General features: G+C 26.9%; 1 protein-coding gene across 1 annotated transcript; it reads right to left on the bottom strand.

Annotated features, from left to right (window-relative positions):
- Positions 1–9,017: 9,017 nt before the first annotated feature.
- LOC130799797 (dehydration-responsive element-binding protein 3-like) lies at positions 9,018–10,299 on the bottom strand. Its single transcript, XM_057663037.1, has one exon. It carries the CDS (start codon positions 10,007–10,009, stop codon positions 9,347–9,349), a length of 663 nt encoding a protein of 220 aa, XP_057519020.1. The 5' UTR covers positions 10,010–10,299; the 3' UTR covers positions 9,018–9,346.
- Positions 10,300–23,244: the final 12,945 nt, after the last annotated feature.

The following is a 23,244-nucleotide window of genomic DNA, read 5'->3' on the forward strand; positions in this document are numbered from 1 at the left end:
AAAGTGGATAAATGAAATTACAAAGAGATTTTATATTAATATTATTTTCAAGAGTAGATTTCTTAAGAGTAACTCAAGGTTAATAACATTTATTTTCCACCTTGACAAATCACACATATGTGGAAGGATTAGACAGGGTGACTTTGTTTAGATTATAATTTATCTTTTTGTGTTTTATTTATTTTATTAATATATCTTTTATCTTTTGTAATTATTTACAATTTATCGTGATTGATTAGAACTTTTTAATTTCTTAATTATCTCCGATCCGTACTACTCCTCTCATGTTGGCTGTTGCTCTCATGCTACTTCACATAGCTTTCAAAACTCAGAATGGTAAAAATATCCATACTCTATAGTATGATGTGAAACTGAAAAATTGATAAATTTATGAAAATGGGTCAAAGATGATTAGATTTTGATTGCAGTCGAGATTGAGTGATTGGCCCAGTTTTTTCGGTATTTTCAGGTCAAATTAATTTTGATTTTAAGTCGAAATTTTTAAATTATAACCAATTAATTTCTAATTAACTTTCCAGTCAATTTTAGATTAATTATTGACAGCTATATAGGCATGGAATCTTTATCATTATGTTCGAATAGACTTACCTATTAAGTATATACACTCAAGCTTTGCCACTTAAATTCTCTCAGCCAAAACATGTTTTTTGTATATATAATTGGTTGAGTGTCATCGGCTTCGGATGTAGACAATTTAATTGAATCTTATGTTTATGATTACTAATTTACTACACAAGTCTTATAAATGATGTTATTATTATTATTATTATTATTATTATTATTATTATTTATTATAAAATATTTCATTTCGTAGAAAAAGACTTTACAAGAAATTGGTGGGAAGTCGAGGAACAAATTGAGCACCCACACCCTTTTAAATACAAAAAGCTAGTCTCTGATAAATGTATGCAGTATGCCCTAGACTTGGTGTTACTAGAGTTACTCAAGGAAAATAATACGATCTTGGATAACATGTGCGAGTCTTTGCCTAGAGTTACTAGAGTTATTATTATTATTATTATTATTATTATTATTAATGTCACATTATTATTATTATTTATTAATTATTATTATTATTATTATTATTATTATTATTATTAATATTAATGCCATACTCTCATCTACTTTTTCTTGTGAACATTTGCTTGACTTTTGATACACTTTACTATTTTAGTACTATGATTATAATAAATTATAGAGTAATACTTTACATATTCAACGTCATTATTCCTAGCTACTTTGATGCAAATATTTAAGAAACAGAAATTACGAATAGCCCATAGATAAATACTCTTGCAAGGAATGAATACGACTTTTTTAATTTTTAGGAAAATTTGAGATTAATTAGTGTGATATACTTCTATGTACATGTACAGTTGCAGTATATGTTTTCTTATAAATTTAAAGTAATAATCCCTCATATTCAATTTTTAGGTGTCTTATTTACTTTTGACACTATTTATCTATCACTTTTAAATTTTTTATTTTATTATTAATCTATAAGTTAAAACATAGTCATCTGGTATCTTATTTGATTCGTTTTAATTCAAAATTTATTAATATCGATTTTTCAACTTTTTGATTATACATAATTAAATATATTAAGGATTCAAATAAGTGTAATGAATAGATAATATAAAGTAATATACTATTCAAGGTGATTACTCCACTTTCTTAATATTCATGCCCAATCCAAATAGGACAATTAAAAAGAATCGAAGTAAGTATAAAATAGAACATAAAAGAATAGTGCAAACAACATATAATTATTATTATGTAGTCACCTATATTTCAATATTTTGTAAAATTTTATTATTAAGAAGAGATTATTATATTAAATTCAATTTACTTTTACTAGTTAGGATGTTTATTCACAAATAATTATGAAACTTTAGATACAATAACGAATAACTAATCCTTCTAATATACATAAAATATATATAAGTAGTTAGGATGTTTATTCACAAATAATTATGAAACTTTAGATACAATAACGAATAACTAATCCTTCTAATATACATAAAATATATATAAGTAGGCACTAACAATTAAAATTAGTATTACTTCAGAGGAAAAAAATTATTTGGCAAATGAGTTTAGCTAAAAATTGAATTTTTAAACCAAAATGAAAAAAATATCTTTTTTAACTTGTTTAATTTAATTTCAGCTTATGATTAATTTTTTCTCTAATTAACAAACAACAATAATTATCTAATTTGATAAAAACATATCTCCAAATAATTGACTTATACCTTTATATATTCAACTAGCTTAAAAGCTACTCTCTCTGTTTCTTAAAAAAGTTTCTACTTTCTATTTTTTGGTGTTTTATTTGTTGTTTCTATAAAAAATCTTCCATTTATATCATAAATTTTGGACAAAAATAATCTTACACATCCTCATTTTAATCTTTTAATAATGCTTATGATCCCCACATATCTTCCACAAACTTCATTTTAACATTTTAATATTTCGTATGGTCCCCACATGTTTTCCACTAACTTTACAAAAACATTTATTTATTAGTTGTAGTCCCTATATTTTTTTCATTAATTTTCTTTTAATATTTTTTAATATTTATGGTACTTACCTTTTTTCTATTAAATTTATTATTCAATAAAATAATACCTATAATATCTAAAAGATTTTTTTTTTATTTTCATAAATATTTTTTATGAAAACTTCACTAACAAACTAGACAAATAATAAAAAAAAAAAACTGCGCAAACAAGTGAAAGGAAAAAAAGCAAACCAAGTTTTTCAAACAGATCGTAACTTAATTGGGCTGATAGAAAGAGTAACAAAATAAAATAAAATAAAATTAAAAAAGGAATAAAGGTAGTAGTGTAAGTCCGGTTCAGAATTACCTATTAGGCTATTACCTGGCATATCTGTAATCTGTCAGGTTTACTAGAACAGCAAAACAATGGTTTATTAATGACCACAAACTGAAGCTGTCATCAGGAAAAAGTTTTTATCCACACCAAGCTCAGAAGACTGCGCCAAAACTACACCAATTTAAAGCCTTTACCAACTTACTCACAGCCACAGGGATAATAAGTGTAACTACTTCAACTTCTTACTTGCTCCCTTAGTAAAGAAATACACCTTCCAATTCGGCCTAATTATCTCATTTGATTTTCTATATTTGTCTAGGTAATATTTTAAATTATTTTTAATTAAAAATTATAAAAAGTTGATATTAATAATCCTTGTTTTTAGACGAATCAAACAAGATCCCAAATGACTATGTTTTAACTTATAGATTAAGAATAAAATACAAATTAAGAATGATAAGTGAATAGTGTCAAATATCAAATGGGACATTTAGGTTGAATAGGAGGTAGTAATACTTTTGTTCTGTTTATTTTACATTAATTTTTATTTTAGTTCATCTTATTAATTTTATATTATTTTTATTTTGAACAATAATTTACTATATTTTTTTAATTTTATTTATATATTTTAGTTTTTTTTGAATTTCATCCATATGATTCATTCTTTTTATTTATAAACTTACTAATATTTATTTTTTCTTAAAAATCACAATTTTTCTCTTCGTTCCATGAACAGAATAGAGAGATTATGCTTTATTTTGCTTTGTGATTGGTGATATTGATTTTGATCATTATTCTAGTTTAATCTCATCTACAAACTTATAAGTATCTTCTATTATTTATTTTATTTATTCATCATATCATTTATTTGTTTTTTGTCTTATTTTCCAATGTAATTCCTCTTTTAATTAAATCTCACATATTTCGCAACTTGTTATAAAATGTGAGGGACAAAGAAATTTTTTATCCCCATATTTAATATATATTTTTTATCTTATTTATGTACTACCAAATTGGCTCCATAGCAAAACAATAACAAGAAACTTAAAAAAAAGTATATTTTATAAGGAAGGGGGAGCAACACTTAGATTAAATCAAAATGTAAATCAAATATAAGGATAAAAATAAAAAAAGTTTACAACAAAGTATATTTAAGACAAATTAAATGATATAGACTTGCTAGTTGCTAGAGAGAATGAGTACCATTTACCGCCCTATAAAAGACAAAAACGCTAACACTAACAAGTATTAACAGTATTCCCATGCACTGTTCGTAAATGAGTGATAAGTCCTAATCACATCCTCTTAAATGCTTTGCTGTCTCCCAAAAGCTAACTCAACCCTATGTTTTTATACCCTAATCATTTAGCTTATTTTTCCATTTTGTGATTTTCTAATTACTTTTACTTTTGACTATTATTATCACTAACCAACGGCTACTTATTGTTATTATTATTTACTATTTATTAATGGAAAAACTTTGATTATCTGTCTGGTAAATTTACTCATTTAAATTAATATTGAGAATATAATAATTAAATGTATTTATTTTTCACCAACTATATATCAAAATATATTTAATTATTTATCAAATTAATCATTAATTGTTACTTTATGCGGTTAAACTATCCAATGAGTACATGTAGTTAAGCTCATTTTAATACTAATCCATTTGAACGACTAATTTAGTTTAGCAAAACTAAGAAATATTAAGAAAACTTAATTAATTATAATAAAAGGATTGACCTACTCACCTAAGTAAAGAATGCACATATTTGTTAGTAGTTAATAGTATACTAAGTTATCCCTTGTATACAAATAAATTTGAAGGATATATATGATATGTTTTCATGAATATGCCAATCTAACTACCTTAATACCTTACACGACTTTTCTTTTTGGCTTTAAGCTTGATGGAAGAATTGAATCAATTTAGGGGTTGTTTGGTATAGAAATATAAAATGTAATGAAAAGGAAATTGATATAGAGGGATAAGGGTAAGGGTAAGGGTTCTAGTTATTTGTTGTTTGGTATAACAATGTAAGAAAACACTTGTTTGTATTTCCCTTACTTGTTGTTTGGTTTAATTTTTGATTGCTCTAATGGAAATGTGATGATACAATGAAATTGATAGCGATATTTAAAAAATAAAATTATACGCTCTCTAATAGTGGAAGCTATGAAATTGCAATATATAAAATTTAAATTATAATTAGTTGACCTTAATTACAATTTTTTAAAAGCCTATCTTTTTTGACCCATTGTTTTAAAAGGAGTTTACTTTCTTCTTTCATTGTTATATTATTTGAAGTTTTTTTTTCTCATTATTCATCTTATTTGTTTTTTTTTTGTGTAAACTATTCTTTTAATTATTGCAATTACTTTTAAATACAAAATGTATGAATTAATAATGAATGTTATATTGAGAAAAATTAAGAGAAAAAACAATAAGTAATTTTGAGTAAAATAGGAAAGAGAAAAGAGAAGAAAATAAGAAAAATGGCATGTAGACATGGAGTAATAGCAAATCAGTATAATTTGTTGACATGATTTTTGTAACAGGATATTTATAGGAGGTAACAAATAGAAGGAAACCATTACCCTTGAGAAAATAGGGTTATCTTGGATGTCCAACCAAATGCTTAGTAACGGACTAACGGTAATGTATTATTCGTTCCGTTTCTTGCATATAAATTTTACAAACCAAATGCCCCTTAATATTATTGATTTGTTTAGTTTCCATTTGACACATATATTCAGAGATATAACTAATAATAATTAAAATATGAAAATATTATTTAACATTTAACAAGTTTTTTCTTTTATAGGCAAGATGACATTATTAGTTAAGTTCTACTTTAAATTCACTTCTAATAATTGAATTGATTGAAATACATAGCAATAAATTGAACATAATATCATGAGAGTAAAAGTAATGACAAAAACGGTACCAACCAAACTGAAAATAAACAATGATAGTGTACTTACATTTGTTCCTTACAAGATTTAGCTAAAATTGTTTTTACGGTCCGTTTGATAATCGATATTTAATGGTGGGAATATGAATGATTTGTAGTGTAAATTTTTATGATATGTATCATGTTATTCCCAATGGTAATGAAAATTTGATTATAAAAAAAATATTCATAATTTTCCATTACCACCTAATATGACATTTTTAAATGATAATGCATTGAAATGAAACTTGTAAAGAAAAAAATGAGATTGTTAAAGGAGAATAAACACGATCATTAAACTTGTCAAGAAATTCTTTATCAAAATTTCACTAAATTTTCATTACTATTTCCACTAATTAGTATAAATTATCAAAACAAGTAGAGTTTTCTTAATGATTTTAAAGGCCGTTTGGTTGGGTGTAATAATCAAATGGAAAGGAAATGGACATACCCAATTCCCTTTGTTGTTGTTTGTTTGCCACTTTCTATCATTCTCTTTCCCCTTCTTTAGTTTTGAGTTTACCCAAAATTATTATCCCCTCATTCCCCACCCTCCCCTAGACTTTTCCATTCCATTCCCCACTTCATTACCCATCACTTAAAATTTGAACTTTGATTTATGGGTATTGTTATAATTCGCCACTCTTTTCATTTTATCGTCACCCCCTAATTAAATTACGAATTTGCCCCTGGACTTTAAAAAATTACGAATTTGCCATTGGACTTAATAACACTAATATCAACAGAATTAATAAAAAAATTATTAATAAAAAATTAAAAATTAATTAACAACTAAATTTTAATTAATATATTATTATTATATAAAAAATAATTAAACATTCAAATAAATTATTTAAGTTCAAAACTAATTATTATAATAACATTATCATAATATAATATTATATTAAAATAAAATAATTTATTACAACATTTATTTACATAACAATAACTTAAAAAATTAATTAATTAAACAAAAAAATTTAATAATTCGAAATTTTTTAAAAAAAAAAAATACCAGTCGCACTTTTTGTGCGACTGGTAATTTTTTTTTTAAATTGTTATTAATTTTATTTATATTATTATTGTTGTTGTTGTTGTTGTTGTTATTATTATTATTATTATTATTTGTAATCAATGGAGCTAGAAAGATATTATTTAGAGTTATGTTTTTTTTTTCTGCATACTACAGGAAAAGATGATACAGGTTAATGATATTTTTTTTAAAAATAAGTTTTTCAAGTTTATCATATAATAACTAGTTATTTTTGGAAAAAATATAAAAGAATTTAAAAACTTATAATTTGATTCCTTAACTTGAACCAAACAGTTATAAAGGGAATCAATGAGCATTTCATTCCGTTTTCTGAACACAGCCATACGACTAGGCTAAATTAAGGGAATCCATTCCTTTCTCTTTCATTCTCTTTCCTCATTCCATTCCGATTCTCTTGTGCGAACCAAACGGCCCCTTAGAGTAGATTGGGGGAATAAAAATATTTATAAAATCAAACTTATAATTTTACTGGAAAAATATACTTATCAACGAAGTAATTCTCATATTTGCGGTTATTTCAAACTTACTTTTTTTTTCCCTACAATTGTTTAGGCTCGTTATTTGCCAATTTTCGCTATAAAGTATTAATGGTAAAAAAGTCAAGCTCCACATTCAATTATACAGTTATAGTAGTACTATATGTATATGGACACCACTAAACTTCTCTATTCTCATAAATTTAATGCAATTGATGGATAACCATAAAGCTTTAAAAAGTATATGAATTTTGCTTGAGAAGACATGTATCACATATTTAATTGATGATTTCATCTACTATGTAACTAATTCTAATAATTATTTTAAATTATTTATTTTACTCTATTGAGTTATAATTATAAAAGTATCTACCTATGTTAAGTTTGATTGGAAATAATTGAATAAATAGACAAAAAATAAATGGATAAAAACGTAAATAAATCTAAATAAAATTGACCTTTTGTTGCAAAAAAAATTGGTATTAAATGAGTAATAGGAAAATAATATATATATAGTGGCAGAGCTATGTTAGAGCTCACAGAGTCACGTGCCACTAGACGTTTTTTAAAAAAATTCAAAATAGACTTTTCTATTGGTAAGAGTAAAAGTGTAAAATTAATACTGAAGTCTTTTGATGATCAATACTCCCTCATTTTAGTAATTTTATCTTCTTTATTTACTTTTTTTTATTTTTTTAATTAGATCAATTGATTTATTTTGTTCAATTTCTTTTTATGGTATATCGTATTTAAAATTTTAGCAAGTAAGGGTAAAATTGTTGTTAATTTTACAAATGAAACTCTGCTGAAATTTCGTCCATTAGTTAGTGCCCACTGAAACTCCGAATCCTGAATTCGCAACTAAATATATATAGTGACTTAATTGTAAATAAGCATTTAAAATTATCAATAAAAATACAACAAACTTATGAAATGAATTGTAAATAAAATAAATAGAAAAATTATTGGAAAGGAGTGTTAGAGTAGTACTTGGTACAACTTTGGAACTTAGCTTTTAAATCACTTGCCAAATTATTCAAACTTGTTAACTTATACAATTAAATAGTAATTAATTATTTCAAGCTTAACTTATACGCACACAAGTCTTAATTAATGGAGTACTAAATTAAAATTAACCTTTCAACTCAACTGCAATTTGATTGCACTTGAACTTTAATGAACACATAATCACTTTATTAATCATGACTCAACTAAAAATTAATTATAAGAGTACTAAAATATTAATTAAAAAAACTATACACCCAACAATAATGTCCAACAATACCAAAAACTTAATTCCAACAATATAAAATCAACTAAATAAATCAAAACAAATTAATAAAAATAAAATCCATGCTTGGTTAACAAAAATTATCCTTGAAAATTCATTTATTCAAAAAACAATACAAAAGAAAAAGAACAATTATTCTAATTTGACATTCAATTACAAAACCAAATAAATAGATCACTCTCAAGTTCTTTTTTTCCTTTAAAAATCTTTATTTCTTCTCATTGTTGGATTATCAATATTTGGCAATACATATATAAGATATCTTGATATTTCGACTATCAACTATAAATTATTGACTGAAATAATTCTTTGACATGATATCAAAAGCTTATTATACGTTGCGTATTATAATCTTATTGATCCTCCTCTCAAATTCACACGTGTGCCAAGCAATTTGTAATACCTTATATACTCTATACACACATTTTGGGGTGAATAGAGGGATTCAGAGTAATAATTAAAACTCTGCCTACATTTTACATTCACACACATTTTATACAAAAAAATCACACAAAAATTATAAAATTCTAATACTAGTAGTAGAACTATATTTATATTTTATACAAAGTAAAGAAAATTTAGAAAATTTAATTTTTTTAAAAAAAACTCACTAAAAGGTTTTGGTATAAACAGAACAATTTCAACTCTCTAAAAACAGGAAAAAATTTTCTGAAAAAAAAGTTGTTTTTTTTTTAAAAAAAATATGTTCATTAATCCAAATAAATATAACCTAACCCACAATCAGCCAATGAAATGTCAGTCGTTGATTCATACAAGTATCCATTTAAACCCATCTCCTCCGTCCAATCCGGTGAGCTAAGCCACTTCTCAACCGAGTCAACCATAACTAACTCAGGCTTAGATTCAGCCGAGTCACCACCTTCATCCTCTAAACTCGGTAACTCAACGATTTGACTCAGTTCTTCTTCAGGTCCATTGACCTCAGAAGAAGAAGAAGAAACTTCAGCTGAGTGAGAGTCCATAGCCATAGAAGCAGCTAAAGCAGCAGCAGCTTGAACATCACGAGGCGAACTCGAAGCGGGTCGAGGTAGAGACTCAGTGAGTTCAGGAAAATTAAGAATCGCTGAGTTACCTTTAATACAAAGAGCAGCAACATCATGTGCTCGTGCCGCCATTTCAGGAGTGTTAAAAGTTCCAAGCCATATACGAGATTTTTTTCTGGGTTCACGAATTTCAGATACCCATTTACCCCAAGCTCTCATTCTTACTCCTCTGTAAACTGGGTGTTTGCTATTTTCTCTTTTTCTTTTATTATTATTGACTCGGAGGGAAGAGTGAGTTAACCCAGATGAAGATGTTGAAGTGGTGTCGTTTTGACAAGTTTCAGACTCATGGGTATGGCGTACCGCCATTGTTGAATGAAGATGAAATTATAAGTTGTGTTTATTTGTACAGTAGAGAGAGAATGGAGTTTAGAGAGAGATAGAGAGGAGGAAGAGACAATGTATGGTTTTATTGGTTACTGGTTATTATAGTTGGTAGAGAAGAATGTAATGGAGAAATATATAAAGCAAAAGGAAACAGGGGAAGATAGGTAAGTAAAAAATTGATAATAATAGGAGTAATAAGAAAAGGGCGTTAATAAGTGACTCTATATTTCTACGAGACGAGAGAAACGAGTTAAAATGGGGTTAACTGCTAAGTAGGTAGAGAGATTTATTTATAATGATCCCTTTATCTCTTTCATTGAAATCCAATTATTAATAATTATGTATATTTGATTGGTATTTTTGACTTTCTATTATATGACTTAAATATATAAGAATTTTCTAAATTAGATGACGTAAAATCATAAAATTAGATTGAGTAATTTTTAAAGTTTGATGAGGTTTCCAGGTAAATTGAGGGTTGTAAAACTGACTCTTTGGTTTACGTTGGTTGTTAGTTTGTTAAAACAGTTGTTAATATTGATTTTATTTATTTATTTATTTATTTATTTTTTATGTTGAAGTGTTGAATTATTTACTGTTGTTTATATGAAGGTTGTCCCACATTAGAGAAAACAAAGTGCATACCACTTTTTAAACTTGAGAAGTAAATTATTTACTAGTAATTAGTTATGAACTTATGATAATGAACATCCTCTCGGTTTGTAAGTGAGCTATTTTTTCTCTTTCTTAATTGAGTTGCGTAAGCTTGTTTATTAACAATCTAAGCTAGCTGTTAGATGTTTAATTAAAAATTCTATAGTAATTAGTTGTTTATTAGAGATATACTACTTGTTTTTGATTGTTTAATCAACCAAAAATAATGAAATTTAAGTCGTATTTGGCTAATAGAGTGCGGTGCGTAATGGGCCTCGTTCTAAGACAGGCCATAAATAGTTTCACATGTTGTGCTAGCACCGAGAATTTTTCTTTTAAGCTTTGTGATAAGAGTTCGATTTTATCCTTCCAGGAGAGATTAATTTTGTCTTTGCATACAATGAGGTTAAAAAGAGACAAAAGTACCTAGTAGAGACGTTAGTCGTAAACTCGTAAGTGTAAAAACGCGCTCCGTCTAATGGGCTCAATATATTCTCTGGCTAGCAGCTCTCAATGCTAGATCACATCACTGTAGAAGGGCACTTTCTCATTGGCTGACGCCTTCCCCATTAAACCCATTAGCTTTGGGGATAGATTGGAACTTTGGTAGGGACTTGTGAACTACTCTAATGTCTTTATTTTACACAAAAATTATAAATAGTTATTTACATTAAAATATGTAGATGAGAATTAAAATAAGACTGTATAAACTATGGTCAAAAATAATAATGAGATAAAATCAATTACAATATGATACAAACTAAAATGAAACGTGAGACTAATTCTTTTAAACATTAAATATTAAGAGATATAGGAGAGTAAATTTGCCATTTTACACGGTTTACTATGAACAAGTAAGTACTAATACTCCTATATTCAATCCGATTTTCCTTATTTTTCATTATAGTTTATCCTAATAAATTGACTCAATTTAAATTTTTAGATATGATCCGACTCATTTTACTCTCCAAATCTATTCTCGTATTTATAAATATCTCAATATTTTAACCAATCAAATTCAATTTCTAAGTTCCATATTAAAAACAAATTGAGCAAAATGACTACCATTGACAAGGATGTGTTTGCATGGTTGTTCCACGAAGTCAATCAATTTTGATTGACATTTCAAATCGTTAAAGCCAAGGGGTTCCGGCAAAATACTAAAGTATCAATGGTCTCAAAAGGCTCAAAGTGTATATGGATATTATTTGGAAAATTAAAATTTAAAAATCCTTTCTTTACCTATTCAATGATAAAATCTCTTTTTATTAATACATTAAAATCTCATATTTATATCATTTATTCATAAAATATTTAACAAACCACTAATAATTAGTAGTTGATAGTTGATTGCATTTTGAATTTATTAATTGGTTTGACTAGTTGATTTTGAACCCGTTGTTATGAGCAATTTGTTAAAAAACCGTTAATTCATAAAATAAACTATCTCAACCAACTAATTTACCCAATATTAACATTAAATAGTTTGATCACTCAACTCTCTATTTAATCTTAATATCTAAATAAATAAAAATTAGTCAATCCATGAGTTCACGGGCTACGGGCTACGGCCACGTACGTCTCAATAAGACTGTACAATTTGTTACTACCATCTTTACCATTTCTATGTTTTACTGTTTTCTTGTCCTTTTTTCATTCTTTTCAAATCCTATATCTTCTGTCTTCATAACTCTTCTCTTTGTTCTCTTCCTTAATTTCTTCTTGATTTTACCCATATTCCAATCCTCCTATTGCAAATTTTGGACTTAACATCTTGGTACATCATCATCATACTCAGTATATTCCGCTCATAGAAAACTATGGTCAGGGTCTGAGGAGGGAAGAACGACGGCAGCTCATATCCACAGAGAAGAGTGCAGTCAAAGAGTCCCTCGATTCAAAAAAAGTCTTCAATTTATAAGTTAATAGAATACTTAATATTTTGATACGAACTATTGAATTTGTCAAGATTTGGCACCCAATTAATGTTTTTTTGGGCGGGTTTTCTACTATTCTTTTCATCATATAATAATACTCCCTCCAATTCATATTAATTGTCTCATTTTAATTATAAATATTTGAATTTTTTTTTTGAAAGAATACTAATTTTAATATTAATAAAAATTACATTGAAACGAATCAAATAAGATCTCACTTTATTATATTTTGACATTTAGATTAAGAATAAAATACAAACTTAGAGTGGTCGATTAATAGTGTTAAAAAACTAAATGGGAAAATCGATGTGCATTGTAGGGAGTAGAGCTTTATTAGGTAAATAACCGTGATTTACATCAATTGTGAATCACTGGTATATGGCAGTGTGGCCCTATGTTATAGGTCTATCATTTTTATAATTTTTTTCTTTTTTTTTTTACTTTGATTATTTTATTATTTAAATTTTTGTCTTTTTATAATTATTTACAAATAATCGTTATTAACTGATGTTTTCTAGTAAGGAGTATGATTTAACTAAAATTGATCAACTAGTTTAATCCATAATATCTTATATAGATTTTTAGTTTAATCCATGATATCTTATATAGATCTTTGAACTTGTAGGTAATAAGTTGAATTTTAGCCAAAAATACTTTATCGATTCAAACTTTAAATATTGTGTTTATTAGAGCGAGCTTTGAACTTGATTTTTATTCAAAAGACTTTTATCTTCTGATCTGAATATCAGGTCACTTGCAAACGTGACTGCCATATGTGCCGCCAAGTGTTTCCGCATGTACATCGACATTGAAAAAAGGGTGCCATGCGTACACCACGTCCGAAAAGGGGCCACCTACACACCCATGTTAGCAAGTGACTGGTGTTCATGTTATCAACAGATGAAAGTCTGTTAGAAGAAAATCAAGTTTATAGCTCCTTTCAACAAACACAATACTTAAAATTCAACCAAATAAATTATATTTTGCTAAAATTCGACTAATTATATGCAATTTTGTCTATTAATTTTTGTAATTTTTGTAATAGCAAAATTAATTCAAACACAGGTAAATGTGGACCTTTCAAAGATCTTTTAGATCAAATTTAATACTCCAAATAATTCGTATAATGGGGACATTTACTTTTAAAAACTAATTACTTATTACTCTTAATTTGTATTTTATTCTTAATCTATAAATTACAATATAATTAAGTGAGATCTTGTTTGATTTGTCTCAATGCAGCATATGCCCTCTTAATAGGACACTCCCAGTATCCCGCACAAGGCAGGGTACAGGTGGGGGTTTTTTATTTTTTCTGAAAGATGCGGACGAATCATCCCGTTCCCCCAAGGAGGGAGTAAAGAGAGATGCACGCAGTCAAGAAACCCCCTAATTGATACTTGCACCCAGTAAGGGTCGAACCCCAAACTGCTCCACATACTGATGCTCTATCTATTCATTCGTTTCAATGCAAAGATTATTAAGATCTACTTTTTTATGATATTTCGTTATGTATAAAAAAATATTAAATATTGAATAGGCGTATTGGATAGTGTGAAAAAGTAAATATTCATTTTTATATACATTGGAGGGAGTATCCAACAATTATTTTTTTATATTTTAACCTACCATAATTGGTGTCCTCCATCTTGGACTGGCTATTGACAATCGTTAGACCAGTATCATAACAATCACGTGTAATCTGGATTGCGTTAGTGCATAATTAACAGATGTCAATTTTTCCATATAAAATATTCATTATTTGGTTTTAAAATCGGATAATTTATTTTAAAAATCGGATATCTTATTATGCCAAAATTGAAATTTTTGTTAAACCGAATACTATGATATTTGGATTTCCCTCTTTTTATTTCTTAAAATTTTATTTAGAAAAAAGTTAAATTAGGGTTTTGAACTTCCAACCATATAGCCTGATTTGTTTTTAAACTATAATAAATTTTTTGATTGATGAAGAAAAAAAAAAGAAATGGGTTTGAATGTTTGTATGTACAAAAGTGTAAGATAAAAAAAATGAAAAATTGTTTTTGAAAGCCGGATATCTGGTATCCTATCCAAAATAAACTGGATATCCGATCTTTTGGATCGAAATCAAATTATTATTTTTACTATCCGATGAATTGGATGTTCGAATCCGAATCGATTCGGCATCTGATTTTAAATACCCCTATCTAATTAATATCACTATACCACTTATATTTCTTCCTTTTTAATTAGCAGTAAAGAAAATGTGTATTATACGTTTTAAAGAAAACAATAGATATTTATTAAAAAGTTAATATAAAGATTAAATTGTATAGATAAAATTAAAAGATATTTATTATATAAAAGCACTTTTATATGAGATTAAAAGATTTCCAATACTTCTATGAAATTAACACAATATAAGGGTGAAAAATCCATACTAACAAAATTACAAATTGAGTGACACAGAGCAACTATTTTAACCGGCCTGACGTAGGCGTAGACTAAGAACCTAAGGGAGTATATTTAATTGATGTCGAATCTTGCTTTATGATTAATTTGGCTTAGCTTAATCATTGAGCAACAATTAAAAAATATAGATATTTGGTACTAAATAAAGGATCAGTTAAATTGTGTAAATGAAATTCAAAGAAAATTAAAATGTACAGATAAGTTATGAGATTAAAAAAATATGATAAGTCGTTTTTTAAAAATAAAAATAATGTAAAATGAGTGGGATAAACCAAATAATAAATGATGCTAAATGATTGAAAAAAAAAAAAGAAAGTATAGGCTAAAGCAATGCTCCCTTTGTTTCTTTTGGAATTGCAACTATAATGGCATACAATAAGTAGTAATCTCAAATTAACATATAAGCACGTATATATAGTTATAGTGTTGAATAGAGTTATTATCTAAGTGATTTTTAAGCTAAATTTAACACAAAAATATAATTTGACTTGACTTAAAAAACAACACAAAGACATATTTCATTGGATGTAGTTCAATTGATCTAATCAATACTCTAATTAACCAATCCTTACTTTATGGTTGCTTAATCATTTGATTAATATCAAGGTATTTTAATTTAATAAATTAATTTTATAAATTTGTTTGATCAACTGATTTTTTGATTATAGTAAGAGCAACTTGTGGTAAATCAAGCGTTTTATAACAAATCGTTTTAGCCAAGTATTTTACCAAATACTAAAGTTAGATGCTTTGATCAACCAATCATTTATTCATACCCAAATAAGCTAAAATCGTCCAATAAACTTTTTGCTAAATACATATATTATAGTACTGTTGAAAATAGGTATTAGAGATATCAATTTTTTTATATATGGTTCATTTCATGTATAACTTTTCGATAGAGCTAATTAATCTATAATAATAAAATATGAATAGTAAAAAAACCAATTAACATTTGAATATGGGTATATATATTGATAAGAAATGCAACATAAAATACTACAATTTGAATCCAATTCAATAACTTGAATATCCAACTTTAATATTTATATGAGCATATATAGGCATTAGGCAAACATAAAAAGATAGCAAACTGTAAGGAAAAGAAAGCAAAACCACACTATTTGAATCAAAAGGTTAACACTATATCTTGACTTTCAATAAAGCTTTGATCATGAAACAATACGCACAATCAAAAGTATAGTAAATCATGTGCAAATCAACACACTAACTTATAAAATAGAAAAGAAAAAAAATATGGTGGGAGTCCTTTTCCCTGCTTAATGGAAACTTAAATTATCCCTTTTCCTTTCTATTTCCTAAAAAATATTTTGCCACAAGCTCACATGATTTGTGCTAGGAGATGAGTTGTTGTAAGCAACACAAAGCAAGACAATTTATAAGGGCCCTCGAAAATTTCCTTTCAATAAAGCTTTAATTTGATGATGAATAAAAGACGAAAATAGCAGAGTTGCGAATATTAAGGTGAATGTACGGCAACATAAAGATGGATAGAATCAAGAACTAAGAGTTTAGAGAGAAGCTAGGTGTTACATCATTATATGCTTAGATGCGTGAAAATAGGCTAAGATGGTTTGGACATGTGAAAAGAAAGCCAGTTGCCTCTCCCGTCAGAAGGATAGAAAGTATAATAGTGGAAGGTAAGAGAAGTCGAGGAAGACCTAAGAAAACGTGAGTTGAGCAAATCAAGAATGACTTGAGTGAGTTGCACCTCTCCGAGGACCTAACTAGGGATACGACTGGGTGGAGACGACAAATTCATATTCCAGATTATTAATAGTTTTATTAGTTGACTTTCTTGCCCTTTTGTCTAATAGCTGCTTACCTGTTCATGTCGTCTTTTTACCCATCGTATTCATTATTTATTTCAAAATTGGTTTCCTACATATGGTTTTTTTTGCAGGTAGTTTTACTCTTGAGGCAATCATGTCACTCCAACTCATCTTTATGCAAGGCTCTTTTCTTTTTGGTGATAAAATTGACCGCATTCCTCTACTCTTCTCATTGAAACGAGGACGAGTATGGATTGTATAGACGGGGCATCAAGACCATAGAAGTAGTCAAATTATTGTTTACCGTCTCAAATTATTTTTTACCTAGATGGCTACATATATAGTATGAACTAGATAGTTTTCTTGGGATTTACGATTTTCCATACATTTATGAAATTTACTTTACAAAGTTGTATGTTTTGATTATATTTTTATTTAGCAGTTAATTGTAAAAAGTTAGTTTATGTGGAATATTAAATATGATCAATTTTTTTAAATTTTTAATATATGCAAATGATTAGTACCTATACAATACACAAAACGGACTAACCAATTTTACCCACATAATTAAACGTTATATTATAGTAAAATCACATTAAATTTGCCTTCCTAAATAATAATAACAATTATTGTCATTTCAATGTAAATAATGATAATAGCAACAATATTCTAATAAATTAGAAGGATTATACAACTCCTATCACTATTTAATGCATACTCTCGTTTACTTCATAAGAAGCAAAAAATATCAAAAATTATCGCCCTGTCGGTACTTGTAAATTGTAATCAGATCTTTTGGGATGTTTCATATATTTTTTTTAAAGATATAATGTAGATCAAAGTGCACCTTATTTTTAGTTAATTTTCAAATAATGATATGTCTCTCTACAATTATAATTCATAAATTATTGCGCTGGGTGAGAAGCCGGACCTATATTAATTGGCTGGTGAACATATATTTTCAACAATATAACTATATTAAAGCCTTAACCTCAAAAAATTAAGGTAAATATATATTTCAAAAATCATAAAACCATTTTATGATTTTCCCCTAACAATTTTTTTTATTGATAACAATTTAATTTACAAATTCATTGTAAGATTAAAAAAACAATATATATAATTAATTAGACTAATTATAGCAAGTTTGATCGTTGACAAAAATAGTGATCACAAATTTCAAATATGATGGTCTTATGGTGAAATCATTTTTATTAGGTTGGATTAATGTACATTTACTGTGTTAAAGTGATCCAAACTTTATGCAATCACTTACAATTTTAATTAAAGTGGTGATTTTTAATTATAGTCTTAAAATAATCACTTAAGAGTTAAGACCATTTACAATCTTAAACTAATTATATGGATCTGTGTCATAATGAGTGAATATAATACAAAATGAGCTTATCTTGGTTTTTTTTTTTTTTTTTGTGTTACTGTTTTATTAAATGTGTTTGTTTTACAAATTCATGAAATGATGCTCCTTTTATCAAGCATAATTTTTTAAGCTTAGTATTTAATGGAATCCAGTTTTAGATTTCAAACTCGATATTTAAAAAAGTTTATTTTAATTATTTTCACAAATCATACTTCCATTAAGGTTGTCTTTATTGGAAATTTCTTAAGGACCAAATTTATTTTTTTTCTTTTATAGTGGAAAACAGGAATATTCTTTTTTGTTTTAACTTATTTTAACGCGTTCTCCTTTTTCATTTCGGTCACCATATGTCCAAAGGCTAAGAAATTCTTGACAGCCCAAAGATGAGACAAACTACAACGGGCCCTTTTTACATTTAACATGACAATAGACATATGTATGACCTACAAAAAAAAAGTATAGAATAGCCATAGATAACACATGGAAACTTCCACACATACTTCCTCCTTCTCATAAAATTTACGATACTTTCCTTCACAGACTATTTAATACACTAATTTAATTTTTAATATCATTTAAATATATATATTTAACAGTTTTAAAAATATTTCTTAAATAAATTTATTTGAGACTGATCTAACAAATATTTGATTAGACTTTTACTTACACAAATATTGCTCATATAAAAGTGAAATTATATTCTAACTTTTTTTGGGTTAAGGTAGATTGAGGAATGAAGGAGAGGGCTGCGAGAATCATATTCAAATTTATTTTGGAAAAAGTAAATCATACTCCAATAAGACAAAATCAATTAAAACAGATAATATTATAACTACTCTTAAAAATTAGTGAATTTTCAATTTAGGCCATAGTCAAATCCGAACCTTAGGCTTCTTATTGCAATTTTCCGATACGTGTAGGTACAATTGTTTCATAAAAAGTGACTTAGGTTTTGTGGTGTAATTTGAATTTAAATTCTTAAATAATATATAATAATCTCAATTATGGACGGTTTGTCTAACAATAATTTCAGCAATGGGCCATATATTTAGATAATAAAGTATTAAATACTCTTATGAAAATAAAACATTTATGAATTTTCTTGATTTACATCTCAACACACGATCAAAAGCCACCTCAAAGCGTATGTCTTAAAAGTAAATATATTGATACTTATTTTTATCGTATTTTCAAAATTTAATTATAAGCCATTTTGGTGCTTATTTTATATCATACTCCCTCCCATTCACCTTATGCGTCCCATTTTCTTTTATGGTCAAGTCACCTTAATTGTCTCATTTTTATTTTTGGTATGGGTTTTTGACTTTTATGCCCTTAGTTAATCTATTTTCAATTATACCTTCCGTTATCCATATTAATTTTCCTCCCTTACATTAAAAATCTATATTACCACTTTTTTTCCTACCCTTATTGTCCCACTTTTGACTCTCCTTAAAATCCGTAAAAAGTCAAATGAGACTCTTAAGGTGTATAGGAATGAGTGTTTTTTTGGATTTTATACACTTAATAATGAAGTCCAATTTCCCAAAATGTTATTTTCCATTGTACATGCGGCGATAATATATGTTTGTTTTCATAAAGAAACAGTGTTTAGAGTCTAAATAATTTTAAAGTATACGTTGAAGTTGCGACTGACTATATAAAATTTGCACCATAAATTAAAAAGTACTCTTGGTGGTACTGTCCTTTTCCCCCCCAAAGAATTGTGTATTTAGAATTAATATTAAAATTTAATGAATGTTTTTAAAGTATTTTTTTATGTACATATCCGGAAAGTTGGTGAATTTTTCTTCATTTCCACATGTTTGAAAATTCTCTCTCATCATAAGTGCAAACAACAAAATAATCATATATTCGGTATATACGTTAATAGTACCATAATAATTAATAATGTCTATCTCTTAAAAAAAAAACAAGTTGAATAAAAAATCTTGTATAACCTTTTTTTTAATTAACTTGCTAAAATATAACTCCATATAATTAAAATCATAAAGAAAAAAATTTAAATTTATATTAGTAGATATATTGTGAGTAAATTATCCGTAGTTAGCAAGTCAATTTTCACAGAAAATTATGCATTCCACTTTTACCTTTTTTCTTTCTTACTATTTTTCTTTCTTGATTACAAATGTGCAACTCATTTACAAAATGTAGTTGTTGGAAAATGACTATATAATCTCAATTCAAAATATATATATATATATATATATATATATATATATATATATATATATATATATATATATATATATATATATATATATATAATCTACATGAATTCTTATATTTAAGAATTATAAAGAATTTAATTAATATATATATTTAGTGGGCTAATCCTTCTATTACCAGGTGGTTTAAAGATGAAATTTCATCAAATTTGTGTACATTTAAATCTTCTCATATATGGGTTTTATTTTATACAAGCGGATAACAAATTTATTTAGAACTACTCTTGTGAGAGACTATCTTTCGGTGAGATGATATCAAAATAAGAAGTACAAATGCTACTACTAATTTTTGTTGTTGGACTATTTAATCCAGATATAAAACGCATCTTACAATAAAACTGTCTCATACAAGAATTTGTGATTTATCAATATTAAAGTAGTAGTTCATGAAACACGAAAAGCAAATAATAAAAAGGATTATGTCGGTAGTTGTAGATTCGCAACGAAGACTAAATAAAATGAATAAAGTCATAAACTTATTACATAACCTGCACCCAAAAGATAAAAAGGAAATCAAGCACCTCATTAAAGATAAAAGAAAGATAAGATTTTGTTCTTCAAAATTTATAGTGAAAAAAGATTTGTGTGTTTTATTATAAAATATTGAATTTGATTATTGCCTAATGATGCCTTAGCCAATAATATGCCCCATGCATGAATCTTAAGGTCGTTATGCATCTTCCTAGGAACTCCTACTAAATGCTCTTTTTGAATCATTTTCAATACAATAATTAACATTTAACAACTATTGAAATAATCTACTGGTTTGTGTAGTTCTTTTTAATAAGTTTATCAATTTATTTATTTTTTGTTTAAACAACTTTTAATATGAACTATAAATAAGAAATACTTTTTATGTCTCATTGAGAATGTGTGTAACATTAAAGTTCTCAGTGCAAAAACTATTTAGAAGACATGTTATATTTTCAACGGATAGATAAGTGCACACAGGTACATATCATTCAAGTTTTTAGTGCAAAAACTATTCAGCTGGTCTCCTAAGAAACTTTTCTGAGAGACTTCGCTCAGGCTTAGTCCATTAAAGCTTAACATATATTCTTACTCTACGTTTTTCTTTATGAGCTGACCCAATTAGAGATGGTCTTTTAAAAAGATCGTTTCTCACAAGAATTTGTGAAAACTATTTAGAAGATATGTTACATTTTCAACAGGGCATATGAGTACAGGCGCATAACATCAAGTTTTCAGTCCAAAAACTATTTAAAAGATATGTTACATTTTCAATGGGACAGATGAATACAAGCGTATAACATTAAAGTTTGTAATGTAAATCTATTTAGAAGATATGTTACATTTTCAACAGGACATATGAGTACAGGCGCATAACATCAAGTTTTCAGTCCAAAAACTATTTAAAAGATATGTTACATTTTCAATGGGACAGATGAATACAGGCGTATAACATTAAAGTTTGTAATGTAAATCTATTTAGAAGATATGTTACATTTTCAACAGGACATATGAGTATAGGCGCATAACATCAAGTTTTCAGTCCAAAAACTATTTAAAAGATATGTTACATTTTCAACGAAATTTAAAAATATAGGCGCATAATAGTAAAGTTTTAAGTAAAAACTATTTTAATGATATGTTACAATTTTAATGAAACATATTACTATAAGATGTGAGGTGAGAAGCAAGAGTAACAAAATTGAGCTTAGCTGTCATGAGTAGGTAAGTACAGAGTTATGAGCATGCAAACGAGTTTCGTAGGTATACTATTGACAATAAACAAAGAAAATATAGTTATAAATAAATACAAAAATGTACGAATAGCAATTTATGGATGATGGACCGTATCTATAAAAGGGACCCTAAGGATTTACGTAGAACCAGAAATAATATTGGTACATATCACTACAACATACATGCATGTGCTGGCAGATTTTATGTTTGGTTCATCAACCTTTTTATACTTCTATTTTGGGGTCCTTTGTCACCCAACTTATTTATTATTTAATTAAATTCATGGTCCTCATGCTTTATTAAAAAACTTCCTTTAAGAGTAATACTCATTCTCTGCGAACAAGTATATAAATATTTTTCATTACCAGAGTTATTCGGGCTAGTAGTGTAATTGTAATATAGACTTTAGTCATATCTGATACTTAATATTTCACTTCAAATATAGGGAGGTTGAGATTTGAACATGTTACCTCTTACCATGCTGAGTTTTAATACTTACTTTTAATACAAATTTAGTGGGATAAATTATAGTATCTACTATCTAGTACTTCCTCCGTTCCAATTTACTCGAAATACTGGAAATATTTGTACTATTTACTTATTTTTCTTAATTTGTGATTAGTCTGTAATTTATAAGTTAAAACATAGTCAAGTCAAATCTTGTTTGATTCGTCTCGGTGTAATAATTTTTAATATCGAATTTTTATAACTTTTTATTATACATAATTATAGATATTAAGAATTAATTTAGTATATTAAACCGTAAAAAGCATTTTAAAAGGTAAAAATTACGTTGTACACCTTTCATTTTATCCTCGGATTTAGCACTAATGCTCCTAGCCAAAAAGCGTATGATACAAAAATACAAATCTTTCCTCAACAAGACGATTCCAATTGACTATCTATGGGAGTAGGTTCTTATAGTGGTAGTTGATAGTACTTTATCCGGTTTAAAATAATTGCTATATTTCATCCGGTTTAAAATGGTAGCTATATTTAATTACTGTAGCTAGGTGTGCATATGGTTTGGGTTGGTTTGGTCTCA

This window comes from Amaranthus tricolor, chromosome 1 (genome assembly GCF_026212465.1).
Source record: "Amaranthus tricolor cultivar Red isolate AtriRed21 chromosome 1, ASM2621246v1, whole genome shotgun sequence".
NCBI lineage: Eukaryota > Viridiplantae > Streptophyta > Magnoliopsida > Caryophyllales > Amaranthaceae > Amaranthus > Amaranthus tricolor.